Source organism: Peromyscus maniculatus, chromosome 16 (genome assembly GCF_049852395.1).
Source record: "Peromyscus maniculatus bairdii isolate BWxNUB_F1_BW_parent chromosome 16, HU_Pman_BW_mat_3.1, whole genome shotgun sequence".
NCBI lineage: Eukaryota > Metazoa > Chordata > Mammalia > Rodentia > Cricetidae > Peromyscus > Peromyscus maniculatus.
In genome coordinates this window covers 51,934,891-51,953,137 of record NC_134867.1, presented here as the reverse complement: position 1 = coordinate 51,953,137, position 18,247 = coordinate 51,934,891, and the positions used below count along the sequence as shown (strand labels likewise).

Here is an 18,247-nt window from a genome sequence, read left to right as displayed (position 1 = left end):
GTGATCCAATAGATAGGTAGATGGATAAGAAGGTAGATGGATAATAGATTGATATTTCTGTATACATTCAATGTACACACAGTATTTTTGAAAACTTATCATGCTTCCAGAATTGAGCTTGGTTGTGATGGTTGAGGCCATGGCAGCCTCTGTGGTTATGAGACAAGGGCAAGAGAAGCATGAGGCTGGTTCTGATTTCTCTGATCTGATAATTTGGTTCTGAATGTCTTCCTCTAAGTATGATGAGGGGAAAATAATCCATTTTGTGTAAACCACCACAGCTGGGTTTTTTTGTTACTTTTTGGCCATGTTGTAGCTTCAAACAACCCCCTAAAAGCATACTCAACTGCCAAGGCAAGCATGCTTGGAGGCAAGGCCTGATGGGAAGTATATAGAGGCAAGGCTGTATGTACCTCTGTGAAGTGAATTATGCTAACTATGAAAAAGGATTTGAGCCTCCAAGTTTGATCTCTCACTCTCTCACTCGTGATGTCTTCAGGCATGTTATACTACCCAAAACAACTCCTAGGAAGCATGCCCTTGGCCTGCAGAACTTTGAGTCAAAGAAACTTTTCCTGTTTATAAATGGCCCCATCTGATACTTTGTTATAGCAGCACAATATAAATGAAAACTGATTGGACACACATCTTATTAACATATAAATTTTAAATAAAATAAAATTAATCTCCTGGAGGAAGAGCAAATTAGATACACACTTCATTAACTCAGGCTGAACAAGTCAAATTCCATTAAAGTTTGAGTCTCTTAAAAATGTCCAACTCCTGAGGGCTAGAGACACAATTCAGCAGTTAAATGTGCTTGTTGAGTTCCCAGAGAACCCAAGGTCCCAGCACCCATGTCAGGTGGCTTACAACTACCTGTAACTCCAGCTCCTGGGGTCCAACACCCTCCACTGGACTCTGAAGCCATTTGCACTTACACATGCACAGACCTACACACACACACACACACACACACACACACACACACACACACACACACACTATACAAAATAAATTAAAAAGTTTTTAAAATTTCCAACTGTTTGTATACATTCATTATATTTAAATTTTTAGTATTTCCAATAATTAGCATGATGGTTTACATCCAATTATGCCATTCTCATGTACTTTTTAATTTATTTTTGAGAGTGTATCACTCTTGCCTAGATTGGCCTCAAACCAAAGGATTCTCCTGCATTGGTCTCTGGAGTAGCTGGGATTACAGGTGTGTACCAGAATGCCTTGGAATTCTCATCTACCTAAACATCTCTACTAACTCTGATAAAGTTATAATGAGTCTGTTCTAATATTGCTAATGAGCTATGTCAGGTTTTCATCTACCTCTATGTCAAAATCACAACCCAAACACCAATTTTGCATTTTAGCTTCAGATCATGCATGAACTCTTCAAACACTTAATTCACTTAAACAAGCAAGGCAGAACACGGTGAGATTCCTCCTACAGTTAGCCTGAAAGTATCAATAAATATGGATGTGGCGCTTTTCAACATCTCTGTGTTTAGTTCTACATGTCCCAGGACTTGGTGAGTCACTCACTCAACAAGGGAACAGACTTTGTACCCCAGGGGACTCAGGGGTACTACGTTGCTGTTCATGAGCGTGAGCACAGCATGGCTGGTACCTCAGGTCAGCTGAGAAGGGTGCACAGGAATGAGATTAGTTCCCCAGAGCTGAGGAATGAGGATCCTAAGCCTTGTTTGGGGTTATTATGGCACAGACAAGGGGTTTCCAGTCTATACACTGCAGGAGGATGCCACTTTAGAGCCCGTGTTCCAAACTGGAAGTTCTACCTGGCTTATGTCACTTCCTGCATGCCCTCATGGGCTCCAGCTCTCTGCAGACACTGCACCAATGTTTTCCATGTTGCTTTAAAGCCACTCCAATGCTGTTGCATTTGATGCTGACCCACAGTTCTCAACTCACAACACATGCCAGCCCCCTGCATGTGCCTTTTTAGGAACGCTCCAGAATGGGATTAGAGCATTTCACATTCCATCAGCACCACTCTGTTTGACTTGGCCGCCCAGCTGCTTGGACACTGTTCCCTCCCGAGTCCCCTCCTGAGTCTCCCCAGCACGTTCTCCACACCAGCTGAGACCACCCAGAAGGGTGTTGGCTGCTCTCTTCACTCTGCTTTGTTTTAGTGGGGGAGGTGGGGACACCATGGAGGCAGAGCTGGTGCCACTTTGGTTCTAATATCTCACTGTTTGTACTTCTGTGCAGATTGGCAATATTATATTTCATAATTCTATTTCACCCAAATAATAAGTGAATACTCTGTAGGTAGCTGGAAAATTGCCACTATATTTCTTGTCCCTCTCAGGCAAAATATCCACAGATAACCCTATTTCTTCCAGTTAGAAGTACTCCTTAAAAAACTTAAAATACTTTAAAAACAGTTTATTTGAATGCTCTTCAAGAACTCAGCTCTTTGGAGACATCAGTTGGTGAAGCATCTCTCTGATGATCAATCATCCCTCTTTGTCCGTGTGGCTGAAGATGGAGTACATGTTGGTGTTGGGGCATGTGCAATATCCATTTTCCCCCAATTTCACTCATCAGAGAAAGCACTTTTCCTCCAAGAAGGAGGAACAAATAAGAAACAGGAAAGATTGTCCTCAGCACTCCTGAGATGGAAATTTAACCAAAACAACGTACGTGGTCTGCCTATCCTTGGAAGACGGTAGCGAGGTTTGCTCTATCCCACTTTTCCCATGTGTAAGTACCACATCCTCCTTCTTTGTCTTTGCAGGAAGTTGTATATGTGGTGCTTTGTCCATGTGTACTTTGTCATGTGTTACACATGTACCTTCTATCAACACCCAAACCACAGAGCTCCCTAGCTAGTAACTACCACCATCACCACCACCATCATCATCACCACCACCACCATCCATCACTACCACCACCACCACCACCACCACCACCACCACCACCACCACCACCATCACCACCACCACCACCACCACCACCCATCACCACCACCACAATCACCACCATCCATCACCACCACCATCACTATGTCCCGAATTCCCCAAAAGACATCTGCCAAAGCCCTTCCCAGAGCTATATCTCTATGCTTTTGTTGAACATGAGAAACCAGGGTCATGTATCTTTAGGGACAATGATAGGAAAAATGACCAGCTGACTCCCTGTGATGCTGTCTGCTTGAGGACCCCCCTCATCCCACTCCTGTGGAACCTTGACTTCCTTCATCCTCTCTGGTGGCTGTGTACTTGAACAGTCACACTGGGGACCCTCTTCCCTCCCCATCTCATGCCCAGCTCCCCTGTGTGGGGGATAGGAGGGACCCTATAAAGGGGACAAGGTCCTTTTTGCACCTCAGTTTTACTCAGTAGAACAGATGGAAACAGCACCAAAGAAACCTTTGAGCTTCATTTCCAGACCTTAGAAAAAGGTGGCGTGTGTGTGGATGTGCACTTATTTACACTGTGACAACAAAGTATGTTTATTATTCTGATATTTGGAACTCAGAGAAACTTTGTCCAATACAACAATAAGATGCATAGCAATTGCTTCCCATTCCCACCCACGAGAATCTACTAATACTACAGTAGCATTAAAAGAAACCTCATTTCAGCAAAGCCCCAGGGACACATACTTGTCTCAAGTGAGGGGAGGGGAAGTACATGTAGAGAAAACTGAAGATATGTGAAGATGTTGGGAACTTCTAGATGTGACTTCAAAGGACCTCAAGGCTGAAGGTGTTGGCTCCTATAAGTCTGATTCTATTTCAGAGCAAAGAAAGTCCATCCTTCTCCCTGACATGAGGGGCACCAGCTTTCTCTCATCAATGATCCAGCTGAGGTGCAAAGAAGAAAAGGAGGAACAGCAGGAAGAAAAGGACCAAAAGAAGAGGCAAACAGGGGGGAGGAGGAGGAGAAGTAGGAGGAGGACAAGGAGGAGGAGGAAGAGGAGGAGGAGGAGGAGGAGGAGGAGGAGGAGGAGGAGGAGGAGGAGGAGGAAGATGCTGTGGCAGAGACACAAAGCGGAGATAGACCAGCTGGATGGAGAACTGCCCAGACAAAAATATAAAGACATGTACATCAGGCCCCTGGGAGGGCCGGTGGCTGTGGAGGGGTAACTGACTAGCTCTAGTAAGTCCAGCTGGATACCTGGGACCAGGGAAGTCCCAAAGAGTATTGCTTTTACCTGAAGAACAGATAAGTGTGTTTCATGAGAGCAAGTAGGCAGGAGCTGCTGTGTGAGGCAAGTAGTGTCTCTGAAAAGCTGAGACTGCTCGGTGGTGGTTGCCAACTCCTTTTGTGTAAACACTTTCACCATGGACAATTTTAAGCCACAACTGGTTAAATAATTTGTTTTATAATTCCAGAGTATTCAACCACCAGGTCCTAGGTGCTAGTATAAGCCAGCTCTGACACATGCAGCTCACTCATCATGTTCAGATAACTGCCAGCTAGATCATGGCATACAGACATCCCTCCCTGGTTCTGTGAGTACCATAATTTAGGGACTTTAATGGTTATTCATTCAAGATTAGCAGAGTCTCCATGAAGTCCAGTGGCAGAACAGACCTCCATTCACAGTCTCAAAGCCATCAGAAAGCAGAGGACCGAAGGACCACTTGATTAGTCAACATTTAAACTAAAAACCATTGTAGAGGTAACTTGTGGAACTATAGTAAATTATCTAGTGTGACTTCTCTATATTAATTTTTTTAAGTAAATGAAAAAAAAAATCACCTATAATCTTGTAAAGGAGTTAAGGCGTGCATGCTTCTTGACCTCTTGCCCCACATGTTCACTAAAACAGCTCAACAAAAACAGTACTTACTGGATGGAAAGTTCTAGAGAGTGCAGAAAGATATGCCATGAGAAGCGTCTTCCCTGTGCACCGGTTTGCAAAGGAGACCTGACTCAGAAAGCGAGCGAAGCCAGCAGCCCCAGGAGGAGAGAAGCGAGCGTCATCCCAACAGAGGGTGGCTGATTATACTGTCACCATGATCTGGTCCAGAGCTTTCCTCCTGAGGTCAGGCACGGTGGCCTCTCTGCTGGGGTACCCCACAGGAAGCAGCACCAGCAGCTTCTCATGTGAGGGGCGGCCCAGGAGCACCCTCAGACGCGGGCCACAGTTTAGGGGGGTGGTAGTGACGGTCACCAGCCCCGCGTTCTGAAACGAGAGAGAACAAGCTAGCATTTTAATGTCGGGCAACACCCCAGCTCTTTCTCCAGCCTGGGGCCATTCTCGTCTTTTCTATTCCTGCTCATTTCCTTGGTCGCTGAAGTTGGGTGGCAAAGCGGCTACCAGCTTAGGTAAAGCATGGTGAACCTTGCCAGTGTTCCTCCACCTGCTGCCTCTCTAGACAAGCCTCAGGAAACATCTGGAAGAATAACATTTTATTTTCTCGTGATGCTTGGGCAATAGGAACGGTTATTTTATGGAAACAATCTTGAAGAAGGGAACTATCCTTACAGAATGATGAAGATAAGCTAGGATCTGGTCTGTACCTTGTATCTGACCGTAAGAGCAATGGCAGTCCAACAGTCCACGGCCTAAGTCCACTATAATTTTCCTGACAGATGTTCTTTTCGGAATTCCAGTTACCCATCTGACTATAATTTGTTATTAATAGTCATGATAGTTAACATCTGAACCCGTATATGTATAAGACTCTGGAGTGAATTACTATGGACTCTCCCGAGGCCTTATACACATCAACGCATAGCTTCATCCATAAAAAGCATGTAATGCCTAGGGAGATCACCCCATCACTGAAGAACGTGCCTTGCGAGCATGAGGGCCTGGGCTCAACCTCACAGAACCCCTAAAATAATCAAAACCAAGGCATGGTGACAGATGCTGGCGAATCAGAGACACACACATCTGTACAAACATACAGTGCTCTCTAGCCCCCTCCCCAGCTGATCCTCCTCATACCCATGCTTTCCCAGTCACCCGGCCGCTTTGAAGCCTCAGCCAGGGGGAAGGCCGGGAGCTGTCCCTGGCTTCATGCGTGGCCACCCCACCCCATCGAGTGGCTGTGCTGGGGATCAGGTTCCAGGAACAGTCTCTCTCTGCTCTCAGTCATAAACTACCTTGGAATTCTCGGAAACCAGAAGGTAACAGGCTCAAATGGAAAGCTCGTCTGGCCAGCCCTTTTCAGAGGCCAAGGGCACTGTGGGAAGGGGGCTGACACCAGGCTCCCTGTGCTTCTCCTAAAGCCTAAATCCACTGCAGTGCCCTATGGTCTGACACTGGCCCAAGACACCTTCATTTACCTGCCTAGAGTGTCATGAGGGAAAGCGATAGCCGGGCTCTCCAGGATGGTTTGAGAAGCAGCGACAGCCATACGTTGTAAGGTGTTAGACATAAGCCACGTCTTTCTTGGACATGACGAGGAACCTCATCTACACACATATATGGAATTGACCCTTCCTTCAAAGCAGGGCCATTCTCTCCTACAATATTTTGTGTTGCATTAATTTGTATGTTTAGCATCTCTCCGTCATCCCTCCCCTGAATCCCAAGTCTCCATCAGATGAACTGTTTATGAGCTGTCTAATCCTGTGTTTCCCAAAGACGGCACAGGGCCTAAGAGGCAGAACTCAGCTCTGCTCCATTTCACACTTGCATTGCTCTGGTGCCTCTGCAGAAAAGAAGTTCGGAAGCACATGGCCCTCTTTCTGATGCAACAGAGCACAGTAAACCTCTCCAGGAAGGAAAGAAGAGTCTGGTGGCTGTTTCATCATCCCACCAGCCTAGAAAAGGGGCAGTACGTATTTGAGGGGAGTGAATCTCTGAGACTTTCGGACTCTGGCTTTCTTCTCGTATGACTGCTCCAACCCCCAAGATGCATGCTATCTATGGAAGACAGCAAACACAACAGCTTTTCCGACCCTGAGATACTACAAGTAAATTTCCAGGGAGAACCCTGATACCCACCAACCCAGGTTTCTAGCGTTTGTCAATCAGTTACCTTTCCTAGGAACTCAGCTTTAGATGAACAATTCTCAAAGGACCCCTAATTGGAAACATCGAACAAAAGCAGTGGTTCTCAACCTGTGGGTTGTGATCCCTCCCAACCATTGAAAAACACTGATATTTGCATTATGATTCATAATAGTAGCAAAATTACAGTTATGAAGTAGCAACAAAAATAATTTTATGGTTGGGGGTCAGTACACCATGAGGAACTATGTTAAAGGGTCGCCGTGTTGGGAAGGTTGAGAACCACTGTGCTAATGCCACTCTTGGTCCGCGTCTTCCTTGTCTTCCTCGGGCCTGCAGGTGGCTGACATACCTGGAGTGCGGCCAGCAGGATGCCACAGGCAATGGACACGCTGATCTCATTGTAGTAGTGGACCTTTTTCTTCCCATTTGCAGCAAAACCGTGGACTTGTTTGAAGACGAGAATCAGCACCGGGGCGGTGTCCAGGTACTCCTTAATCCAGTTGGTTCTGGAGGGATGGAGGAGAGAGAATACCCGGGAGAGTATTTCCTCTGAATTTTTGGCTTTTTCCCCCTCCCTTTTTAAAAACTACCTTAGCTTATCTACAATTGCTAAATCCACATTTACTTGTCTTTTCTATTTAAACTGAAAAAGACTGGATTTTTAATTGTTTTTGCCACATATATCTTTTTTTTATAAGGCGAATGAAGTTGATAAACATATATTAGTGTTGCCCAGCATGGCAAAACATGCAAAATGTTGAAAGAGACAAAGCTCCTATAGCCTCAGATCACCAAGCTGATCCTCAGCAGAGTGAAACTTGCTGAGCGCTACTAAAGAATTAGATAGGCCAGGCGGTGGTGACGCACGCCTTTAATCCCAGCACTCACTCGAGAGGCAGAACCAGAAGGATCTCTGTGAGTTCGAGGCCAGCCTGGTCTATAGATCAAGATCTAGAACAGGCATCAAAACTAAGCAGAGAAACCCTGTCTCAAAAAACAAACAAACAAACAAACCAACAACAAAAAAGAATTAGATAATAAGCGTGTTGGAACAGTCTGAAAACAAAGTGTTGATGCTGAAAAGAACATTGGAAGCCACAAAAAAGGACTTCAGTTGGTCCATGAAGATGAGGAAGGAGATTTGGAGAAAGGGCTTCAGGAAGAATGAATGGATGCATACAGCCAGTAAGGAAAGAGGATGTCTGGCAGGCCAGGAATCTTCCTGAAACCTGCAGGACAGAGGGCATGCCAGGACATGGGTGGGCTGGTGTGTACACGCAGATTCTGCAGGGTCCTGGCCCTCATTTGGTAGGTGATGGGGGGTTTACCCCATGCTGCTGAGCAGAAGCATCATGTGATCAGATCCACTTCAGAAATGTGGGTTGTGTGAGTGAGAATGATATCACCAAGAGTGACATTTGAAATACCAACGACGAAGTCAGCCTAGAGGGAGGGGAACCATAGGCTTGGCCGTGGCCGTGGCCCAGGCAGGAGGGTAGTCAATGGAAGGCCAGGCTGGGGAGGACTGACCGAGGAGGTAAGGGTTACAGAACCAGGAGTGGAGGAGACAGCAACGGTGACAACTGGAACTGACAGATGTCAGGGCAGGAAGGGACCCTAGCTGTGGGAAGAGATAGTGGCTTCTGAGGGAGCCGGTGGCCATTCATGTGCCTATCAATGATAGCTTGAAAACTTTGTTTTCCAACTCCAAATGTATCTTCCTGGATTTCATTACCCTGCCCCCTACATCTGTGCTGAAACTTCCTTCTAGAACAGAAACTGAAAGGAGAGCTATAGGCCCTTAGAACCATCTAGTCTAAACCGCTTCCATTTCCCCAGGGGATAGTACATGTAACTAATTATCAAGAGGTGGTTACTGTTCACTTTATGGTTTAGCCTAGCTAGGCTTCACCGACTGAAGACACACGAGATATGTATATTCCTCTGCTGACCTCAAGCCATCGCTTTCAAGGATCTTCTCCCCCATTCAGCCAGCTTAGCCCCATTCGTTAGTACTTTCCCCACCTCACAAAGAGGGAGAAAGTGAATCGGTTAGGTCAACTCTGGAGCCAGGGGAGCTGGCTACATTCTCACTGCTGCTTCCTCGTGTGGTGTGTAAAGCCTGCTCCTGGGCTCCCATCTTCCATGGTCATGGTGGGGGTGAAGGAGGTTAATATCGGAAAGTGGCTTTTACTAACACAAGAGTCACGCTTTGAAATCACAGAACTGCCGACATAAGAGGATCCCTTCTAATCACTGTCTGGACTCTCAGATTTCTGGCATTCAGCAGTCACCGATGACACATGCTGCCCTCAGGCCATGAGCAGACCCAGCAGTTGTCCTCTGTGTGCACAGAGGGAGTTGAATGCTGCCAAGAGGTTGTGTCTGTGCCCCAAGCTGCATTCAGCTATGTAAATGGTACTATGTTTTTGATATTTTCATGATTTAAGATTCTGATCATATTTATAATGATTAAATTTAACTTTAAAAGTATTTATTTTTATTCTGTGGATATGAGTGCATGTATGTATGCATACCATGTGCATACCTGACCTAGGGCCCAGAGAAGCTGAAAGAGGACACTGGATCCCTTGGGACCAGAGTTACAGACACTGTGAGCTGCCGTGTGGGTGCTGAGGACCAAACTCAGGTCCTCTGTAAGAGCAGCAAGCTAGAACTGGGTTGGCAGCCAACAAGTCTCAGTCATCCTCCTGTCTCTGCCCTCCACTTCACATAACACTGGAGTGGCAGGTGTACTCAGCCATTCCTAGCTTTTTTTAAAGAACATTGTTTATATTATTATTTAAATGATACGTGTGTGTGTGTGTGTGTGTATGTGTGTGTCTGTATATGTGTCCTTTCTCCAGACCTGTTTAAATTTCAAAAGTGTATAAAATAATTATAGAGTAGTAAAGATAAATAATACAAATTTTAAAAAGATTTGAAGATGATTAAGCAGCTTGTCTATATCCTAAGGCAATAATTGGATCATTCAAAAATATTTTTGTATTTACTTTGCCTAAGCATACCTTATCAACTATTTAGTCTCGGTTAATTCAACTTTATACTGATTCATTAAGATGTGTAAGAGCCTGTAAAAAGCTGTCAAGTGCAAGAACTCCTGAAAGGAGAGTTGGCATTTTCAGGTCTGGGTAGAAGACCCCAAGCCTGGAATGGTCAAGTTTGAAAGGTAAGTTGGACCCACAATACATACTGAAAATACCAGCTATGGGCTTCAAAGGCAGCTGAAAAGGATGACTGGATACATTGTCCATTTGCTGTTCAGTGTGTGTGTGTGTGTGTGTGCGCCCCTGTGGCACATATGTATGTGGTATATGCACGTGTATGAGGTGTGTACTGGTCACATGCCCATGTACACATGTGGTGATAAGAGGGGGATATCAAGCCACCTGCTCTATTGCCCCCCATCTTATTCCCCAGAGACAGTATCTCTCACTGAAGCTAGAACTGGGTTGGCAGCCAACAAGTCTCAGTCATCCTCCTGTCTCTGCCTTCCACCTCACATAACACTGGAGTGGCAGGTGTACTCAGCCATTCCTAGCTTTTTTAAGAACGTTGTTTATATTATTATTTAAATGATATGTGTGTGTGTATGTGTCTGTGTGAGTGTATGTCTGTGCATGTGTGTCTCTATATATTTATTGTTGGTGAAGCAACTCTATAACTTAATTGTATGTATTCTGAAAAGGTATTTGATTGGTATTATGAATCTATTAACAAAAATGTCTATAAAATGAGAAGAAAAGTAAACTAATAAAGTGCTGAGTGGTAGCTATTCTAGATATATGGAAGATGTGTGTGAGAACAATGGGCACAGATGAGAGAATAATTCTGCCTCTGTGACGGGAAGCAAGAGCGGCGACGACTCCTGAAGGTACCGTGTCCAGCTAGTCTAGTATTTCACCCAATGCAGAGGAGCTCAAAATGACTTTTACTCATCCATTTCTTCCCGTGAATACACAATAAGAGTTAGAGGTTCGTTGTTATTACCCCACACTTATCTGGGAGCATGGTATGAAGGTATGCACTCCATAATACACCTGTTCCGATACAGTATAAACATCATAGAGAAAATACATCTGTTCCGATACAGTATAAACATCATAGAGAAAACTGTCCTCTCGAGATGATAGCAGGGGCCAAGAGATCTCTGTCTCCTTGTTCTTGCTCTCATTCCTGGGCTAGAAGTCCCACCCCGTCTCCAAGCTTGTGGTCCCCCCATTCTCCTCAGTCCCCTGTCACTGGGGTATCGGGTGATAGAACTTGTCACAGTAGGCCCACCTCGGGGAGACAGATGTACCAGGTCTCTCTGCACTCCAGGAGCTGAGCACTTGGGCTTGCCTCCTTTAGGGCCTTCTGAGAGGTGAGGGTCAGTACCCACCACCTTGTCCCCTGTCACCCTGATTTCCACTCCGTTTTCTTTTACGGGGAGGAACCCACAGCCCTAACGTCTACTTGATGGCACAGATCTATTAAGCTTGCCCTTAAAGCAAAACGCGGTTTTCTTCCTTCAAGATCTTAAAAAGCATGTCGCAATCTTATGTTCCAGACGAGTGGAAAGTGAAGTAATTGTTAAGTTTCAGCGAAGAAGGGATTTCTGGGCTAGAGAAATGGCTGAACAGTTAAGAGCTCTTTCTGCTAATCCAGGGGACCCAAGTTCATGTTCCAGCAGCCACATCAGGTAGCTTTGAAGCTCCTGTAACTGCAGCTCCAGGGGATCCTATACCTCTGACTTCTGTGAGAACCTACACATATATACCCCCCCACACATACACACACATAATCATAATTTTAAAATATAAAATAAATCTTTAACCATTTTAAAATAATGAAGAGAAACAATTATTTGGGTCAGAGCCTTTGCAGAGGCCACGTCTGGCTTTGCATAACCATTTTAAAATAAAAGGAAGAAACAATACATGCAACATGCAGGCTGTATGCATGTACTCAAATGCCACACTGAGCCATATTAACATAAAGTTAATACATCATCAAAATAAGATAATTAATAAAAATAATTTAAACCCCACAAACCCAGGTCCCACAGTGGTAATTCTATACTCTGTCAAACCAAGCATCCCTAGTTACACCAATTCTGTACCTCAGTTTCTTCAGGTCCGTCACCCATCGCTCTCCCATCCTCTTCATGTAATTTATCTCTTCCTCCTCCTCGATGATCTCTCGGATCTTGTGCTTCACGTCCGGGTCCTTCACCACCACAAAGGTCCAGGGCTCAGTGTGGGCCCCACTTGGAGCGGTTCCTATTGCCCATTAAATTAAAATCAACGTAAGACTGAAAAGAAGTGGAAAACTGTTCATTAAGAGGAAATACAATCGCAGTGTTGTGATGTGGGCCTGTAATCCCATCCAGCACTTGGGAGGCTGAGGCAGGAAGATCACAAGTTCAAGTAAGACCTTGTGTCAAAAAGCTGTAGAACAGTGATTATGAACCTGTGGGTTGGGGGGGGGGGTGGTCACATATCAGATATCCTGCATGTCAGGTATCTATCTACATTATGATTCATAACTAGCAAAATTGCAGTTATGAATAGCAATGAAAATGATTTTATGGTTGGGGGTCACCACAACATGAGGAACTGTATTAAAGGGTCACAGCATTAGGAAGGTTGAGAACCACTGCTATGGAAGGAGGAAGAAGAGCAGGCAGAGGAAGAGGAGAAGAGAAATTTATCTTAATTTAAACACACACACACACACACACACACACACACTGGGTAGAGGTTAATGATTGTTGCCACTTAGGTAAAGGATACAACTATCTATGACATTTGTATTCTTGGCAGAAACAAAATATTCTTGATGCCTTTTGGATTAGAGACGGATCCCAGTGGATATGTAACAAGCGGCCCCCGAGAACTTAAATGTGGCTTAGATGGGAGGAGACATCAGCAAAGCCAGTCACAGAAGAGTGTGCAGCATCATAGTTCTTAGTTTTCTCCCTCAGTGGAGACGTGAATTTACATTTAAAGTGAATTTATCTTGCTTCGGTTTCCTTTAGAAATCCCCAGAAGGAAACTGCGCTATGTTGCTAGCTCAGCCAATCACTGCACTAGAATGTCCCGAAGTTTGTTTCCTGGAAGATAAACATACAAATGTGACTTGTGTGTGGAGGGAGGGGCCTGTTTCAATGAGGAGAGAGATGTTTCTCCTGCGATGTTATAATACCAGCCTGGCCTCGAACTCACAGAGATCCGCCTGCCTCTGCCTCCTGAGTGCTGGGATTAAAGGCGTGCGCCACCACCGCCCGGCAGGATTTTCAGTTTTAAACGAAAGTTCATATAATGTATTGACTTCGGAAGTTTTAAACTGTGGCCACATCTGTTTTCCAAACAAACAAACAAATAAATAAGTAAAGAAGAGTCAAAATGTGGCAAGTGAAAACCCACATGTTTCTGGCTGTCACTGACAGTGAGAAAGCCTTCATCAATGAACACACCACTCCTGCTCTGTCCTCATGTTTGGACCTCAGTGCTCTTCCAAGATGTCACAGCATCGGGGGAGCTGACATCCTCCAAGCCTCGGCATGCACATTACCAACCTGCTGCTTTGATGACGTTATCGATGACTTCCATAGGGACTGGCTCACTGCTGATAAACCTGACCGAGCGTCTCTTATTGAGGAGTTCATAGAATTCCTGAGATCTCGTCTTCATTTCCTGCTCTGGGTACCGGGTGTGAGAGAACGGGATGTGCTCCACACTCTCCTCAGAATCTTGCCATTCATCAGCATCTGCAGAGAAGAGACAGAAGCCCAGCAAATCCGGCTACCTCCCTAGACATAAGGTCACTCGGGAATAAAGTTCCAGAAAAGTCTACATGGTTATATGATGGCAAAACAATCAACCGAGTTTTTAAAAAGGAGAAAAAAAAAAAGATCTATAGAATTTTGACCACTGATCATGGCCATCCTTCAAATTCTAGACCTGTTATAAATCAAAGTAAAGGAGATTTTTACCTACAAAAAAAAAATAACAAATGGAAGTCTCTGTTAGGTGGCAGAGTAGGTTATTTTGATACAATCTCCCATTAGGGTCACCAAAGAAGGTAGCTTTTGTCTTTGTTGAAGCATTAGGCTGACAACATATAAGAAATTCCCAAGCCAAAAACAAAGGGAAAATGTGCATCTAGAGAGGTGTGGGCAGAGGCGTCTTTCCTGCTTGATCTGCCAATTCCTACAGGTCTGGTTTCCATTTTCTGATCCTTGGGCATGAAGAACAACCAAAATCAAAGCTCACAGTGCACAGACAGTTGGAAGCTGGATCAGCCCTGACCCTCAGTTACATCCTTTGGGAAAGTGTGGATTGCAAAGAAGTCATCTTTCAGGGGCCTGTGACGTTTTTGGTGTGCCCTTCCTCTTACAACTGTTACACAGTTGTCTAACAGAAGCAAACAACAATATATAAAGAATTTTAGGAAAAATTCACAGGAATTCACCAATGCCATTCGGCACACAGTGGCGGGAGAGATAGAATATCTTGAGCAAAAATTAGTAAAGTCAATGTTTGACACTAAAGTCATGTGTCCCAGAGCACCAAGAAGTCACAGGCTCAAAAGAGCAAACAGCTATGGCACTATGCTTAGAGAAGGAAGTGAGATAGATGTATATAACTCTCTAGAGTATTTCTGAAGGAAGAATAAAAGTGGCATAGCAGAGATGAAAAATAGAACTTCTGAAAAATTATAGATTTAGATTAAACTGCCTAAATAAAAGATAAGTGGATGATTAGTCAGAAAAAAAACATCTAGGACAAAGAGCAAAAGACAAAAAACACAGAAGAAAGATCAAGAAAAACCAGAGCCACTTCATTTAGGACCATGAAGAAAAGCAAAGAAAGAAATGAGTTTCGGAGTTATAGTGGCTTCGGTAGGGTGGGAAAAAAACAGAGTGGAGAGAATACCAAAAGGCAGGCCCACAAAGTGTATCTAAAGGCCTTTAGGGTTCAGTCCCATGGGCCTGCATGGTAGGAGGAGAGAACCAACTCCTCAGTTTGTCTTCTGACTTACATACATGCATGACATGGCAGGCACATGCCTGTGTGTGCACATGTGCGTGCGTGTGTGTGTGTGTGTGTGCGTGTGTGTGTGTGTGTGTGTGTGTGTGTGTGTGTGTGTGTGTGTACACACAGGTACACATACACACTCACAGGCACACACAGTCAGTAGCAAAATTACAGTAATGAATTTAATTTTATGGTTGGGGGTTCACCAAAACCTGAGGAACTATATTAAAGGGTCACAGCATTAGGAAGGTTGAGAACCACTGAGTCAGAAGGAAATAGTTGTGATGGAGTCATCACAAATACCTAGCTATTAATCATCACACACATATACCTAGCTAGCAATCATCAAATATACCTAGCTATCAATCAGTTCTAAACAAACTTGAGCCTTGCCAGGAGTTCATACTACACACCTTCCTCAACAGTAACACTTTCCAACCACGTAAAGTTGATTTGGAAGCTGTCCAGGAGCAGATGTGTGGAATGCTCCCTTGATTGTTCGAATGACATTTCCAACCCTTAAGACCCAGCGGTCATATTTGCCCAAGCTATAGGCAGCCCAGGAGCACAGCTGGCCTCCAAGTCCAGCGTAGCTCTCCGGACGTTGCACCGTGAATCGAGGAGCTGTGTGAGGTTTCCCAATGCTAGCTGTTGTCTCTGACCAAGGCAAACAAAGAGACCTCATCACAAGCGGTGGGATTGTCTTGGGTGACTCTCCCAGGCTGTGCACCGTGGGGCCACACATCCTGCAGCCTCCTCTGGGGCAGAAGGTCCCCAGTCTGTTGGTGGAATGGGGACCGAGACAGCACAGGGGTCTAACCTAGGAGCTCAGCAAACTCCTGCAGAGACCTCAGTGGAGAGCTTGCTGGGGACCTCTAAATAACAAACAGTACCTCTTCTCTCTGCTCTTGAACTCCTGACTGCTCCCAGGAATGCGGCCTTGGAAGGAGAAAAAAAAATCTCTGAAATTCTGTTTTCACGCCCCCTTTGCTGGGAGCACTACCCAGCAAACAGCTCTACACCTGGATCCTGGAAACAGACTGCCAGAGGCCTACCTGCCTAGGTGGGTGGTACCCTCCTAGAGCCTCAGTCCCCCGTGATGGGGGATAACGGTAACGCCTACCTCGTTGTAGTACCATGAAAATGAAGTGGCCTGCTCCACCTATGACATGGCACCAGCTGGCTCCACTATGCTATGTGAGAGTGTGCTGTGGTCCCCAAGTCGCTTTGCTCATGGCATCTTTCGGCAGTACATCTCTCTGCCATATTCCTCTCATCTTTGGGTGTCTCCCGAGTTCTGCCTTCAGTCTTCTTTCCCACAGGACCCACTTGGTGAAGTCGTAAGTTCTTCAATCTCTGAGTGCCACCTCAAACTGGCTAGAATCTCTCACCTAACATCGCGAATGTCTTAAATCCAGCACACCTTCACATCACCCCCTAAACTGGATCCTCCTCCCTCATCCATTGATGGCAGAGTCTGAACCCAATGCTCTTTATTGTAACTTGGGCATCCACGGCCTTCCCACCATCCCACCATTCTTCACCAAAGCTTAAAGCAGGCATTTGTGTTAAAGGAAGGACTTCCCAAATGGGTCCAGACGGTTCCCTCTTTACATTGTCTGACTTAGAAGTTTTGAACTTTACAATGTCACAAAAAACACAACCATCCAACCATCCCGTGCTTCACTTTCAGTGGAGCATTCGACAAACCTCGTGAGACTCAGTGTTTGATTGTGAGGTAGATGCTGTATTAGATGGCTTGCCTCACTCTAAACTTTCTGAGCATGCTCACTGGTGGCTGGCTGAGCTGTGGAGTTTGGCAGGCTAGGTGTATCAAGTGCATTTCCAATTCCCAGAATTCTTAACTTGCCACAGGCTTCTCAGGATGTAACACCATTGCACAACGATGCATGTCTCTCCCTCACCTGCCTATCCTCCCATCTTCTTGGAATCTCTCCCAAGCATTAGACCATAGGTGTGGGCTTCCCAATCCTCCTCTGACATACCTCTTCCCTGCTGGTCACCCCTGTTCACCCCCCTGGTCAGTGTTGTCCATTCCCAAAGCCCCAACAGGCCCCTAGGCCTTCCCTAAACAGTTCCATAGTGTTTGCCACTTGCCTGGTGTTATCTCGTTCTCTGATGGACTTTTATCTTACTGAGCACGAAGGCTGCTCTTGTCTCTAACCCCTAGGGCCTGGCACAAGAAAAAGCAGCTAGTCCCTAGACATGCCACTTTCTCAGTTTCAACATTCCCAATCAAAAGCTGGCCAGGCTCACTGCCACTCTATACAATTCCCCCACCCCACTCCAGAGAGAGACTGTGTTCACCAGAGGAGGATCTGAGCTGGGAGAGACCTAGGCCCCCATGGCTTTGGACTGAGCAGGGGCTGGTACCACCAAGTGACCTGAGAGAGGACCCATCTTTGTGACACCCCGTTCTGCTTTCACAGCAGGAGTGAGGTCTGACTGCATGGCTTGCTTTCTGTAGCCCTGGCATCAATTTACACGCCACACACAGGGTGAAGCCCTGGTGCTGCAATGGGTTGTTACCTTCTTCCACTTGAAGGAGGTCAGTGCTGTCTTTCAAGTCTTCATCCACCCAGGGGCGATCTCCAGCCGCCCCCTTCTCTCTCTCCAGGCCTCTATCGGCATTTTTAAAGACCCATACCACCAAGATGCAGACAACCGCCACCAACACTGGAGTGAGGAGAAACATGGTCCGAAGTCTGACCCGGAAGGTCGGCACACTCCCACGCTGGCATTTATACAAACAGAGATGGAAGCAGGGAATGCTGGGATTGGAAGCAAGGAGAGGGAGGTGTGCCAGGAGAGGAGCAAAGTACACACTCTCAAGCTCCGAGAGGACTTTGCAAAGGAGCAAAGGTCACAGTCTCGCGCATGTGAGTTTGGTCCTGCTCCAATCCATGCATTTTTAAAGAAATTGTGCACTTGCTCAATATAGTCTCAGATGTTAATCACCATGGGATACATTAAGCACCGTAATGTGCTAGATCTTGCTGGTAGTGGTTAAAAAGGCACTTAGCCCTTCTCCTGTTTAATTGTTCTCTGAGAGTGTCTTCAATCTGCCTGAAGCCAGAAGTGCCCAGAGAGTTCACTTTTAAAAGAACGGATTTATAAATATAGATTCTGATGTCCTGAAAGAAAGTGTCCAGAACGAGGCTGTCCAAGTGCATTTCAACTGCATATGTTTGAGGCACTGCCCTGAGGTTGTACTATTATTTTTTTTA

General features: G+C 45.5%; 1 protein-coding gene across 1 annotated transcript; it reads right to left on the bottom strand.

Moving 5' to 3' along the window:
* Nucleotides 1–3,475: 3,475 nt before the first annotated feature.
* Iyd (iodotyrosine deiodinase) lies at nt 3,476–17,756 on the bottom strand. The gene is made up of 5 exons (XM_006978098.4): nt 17,550–17,756; nt 13,538–13,729; nt 12,080–12,239; nt 7,307–7,463; nt 3,476–5,175 (listed from the first exon to the last, which is right to left on the bottom strand). The coding sequence occupies exons 1-5, from the start codon at nt 17,713–17,715 to the stop codon at nt 4,993–4,995; spliced, it is 858 nt and encodes a 285-aa protein (XP_006978160.1). The 5' UTR covers nt 17,716–17,756; the 3' UTR covers nt 3,476–4,992.
* Between the last annotated feature and the right edge of the window lie 491 nt (nt 17,757–18,247).

Bases quoted from the DNA above. Each gene is read 5' to 3' on its own strand.
- Iyd (XM_006978098.4), bottom strand. From the start codon at position 17,715: ATGTTTCTCCTCACTCCAGTGTTGGTGGCGGTTGTCTGCATCTTGGTG. The intron at 12,240-13,537 runs GTTGGTAATGTG...AATGGGCAATAG, and splicing joins TAACGTCATCAAAGCAGCAG to GAACCGCTCCAAGTGGGGCC. The intron at 7,464-12,079 runs GTACAGAATTGG...CCATCCCTCCAG, and splicing joins ACGGACCTGAAGAAACTGAG to AACCAACTGGATTAAGGAGT.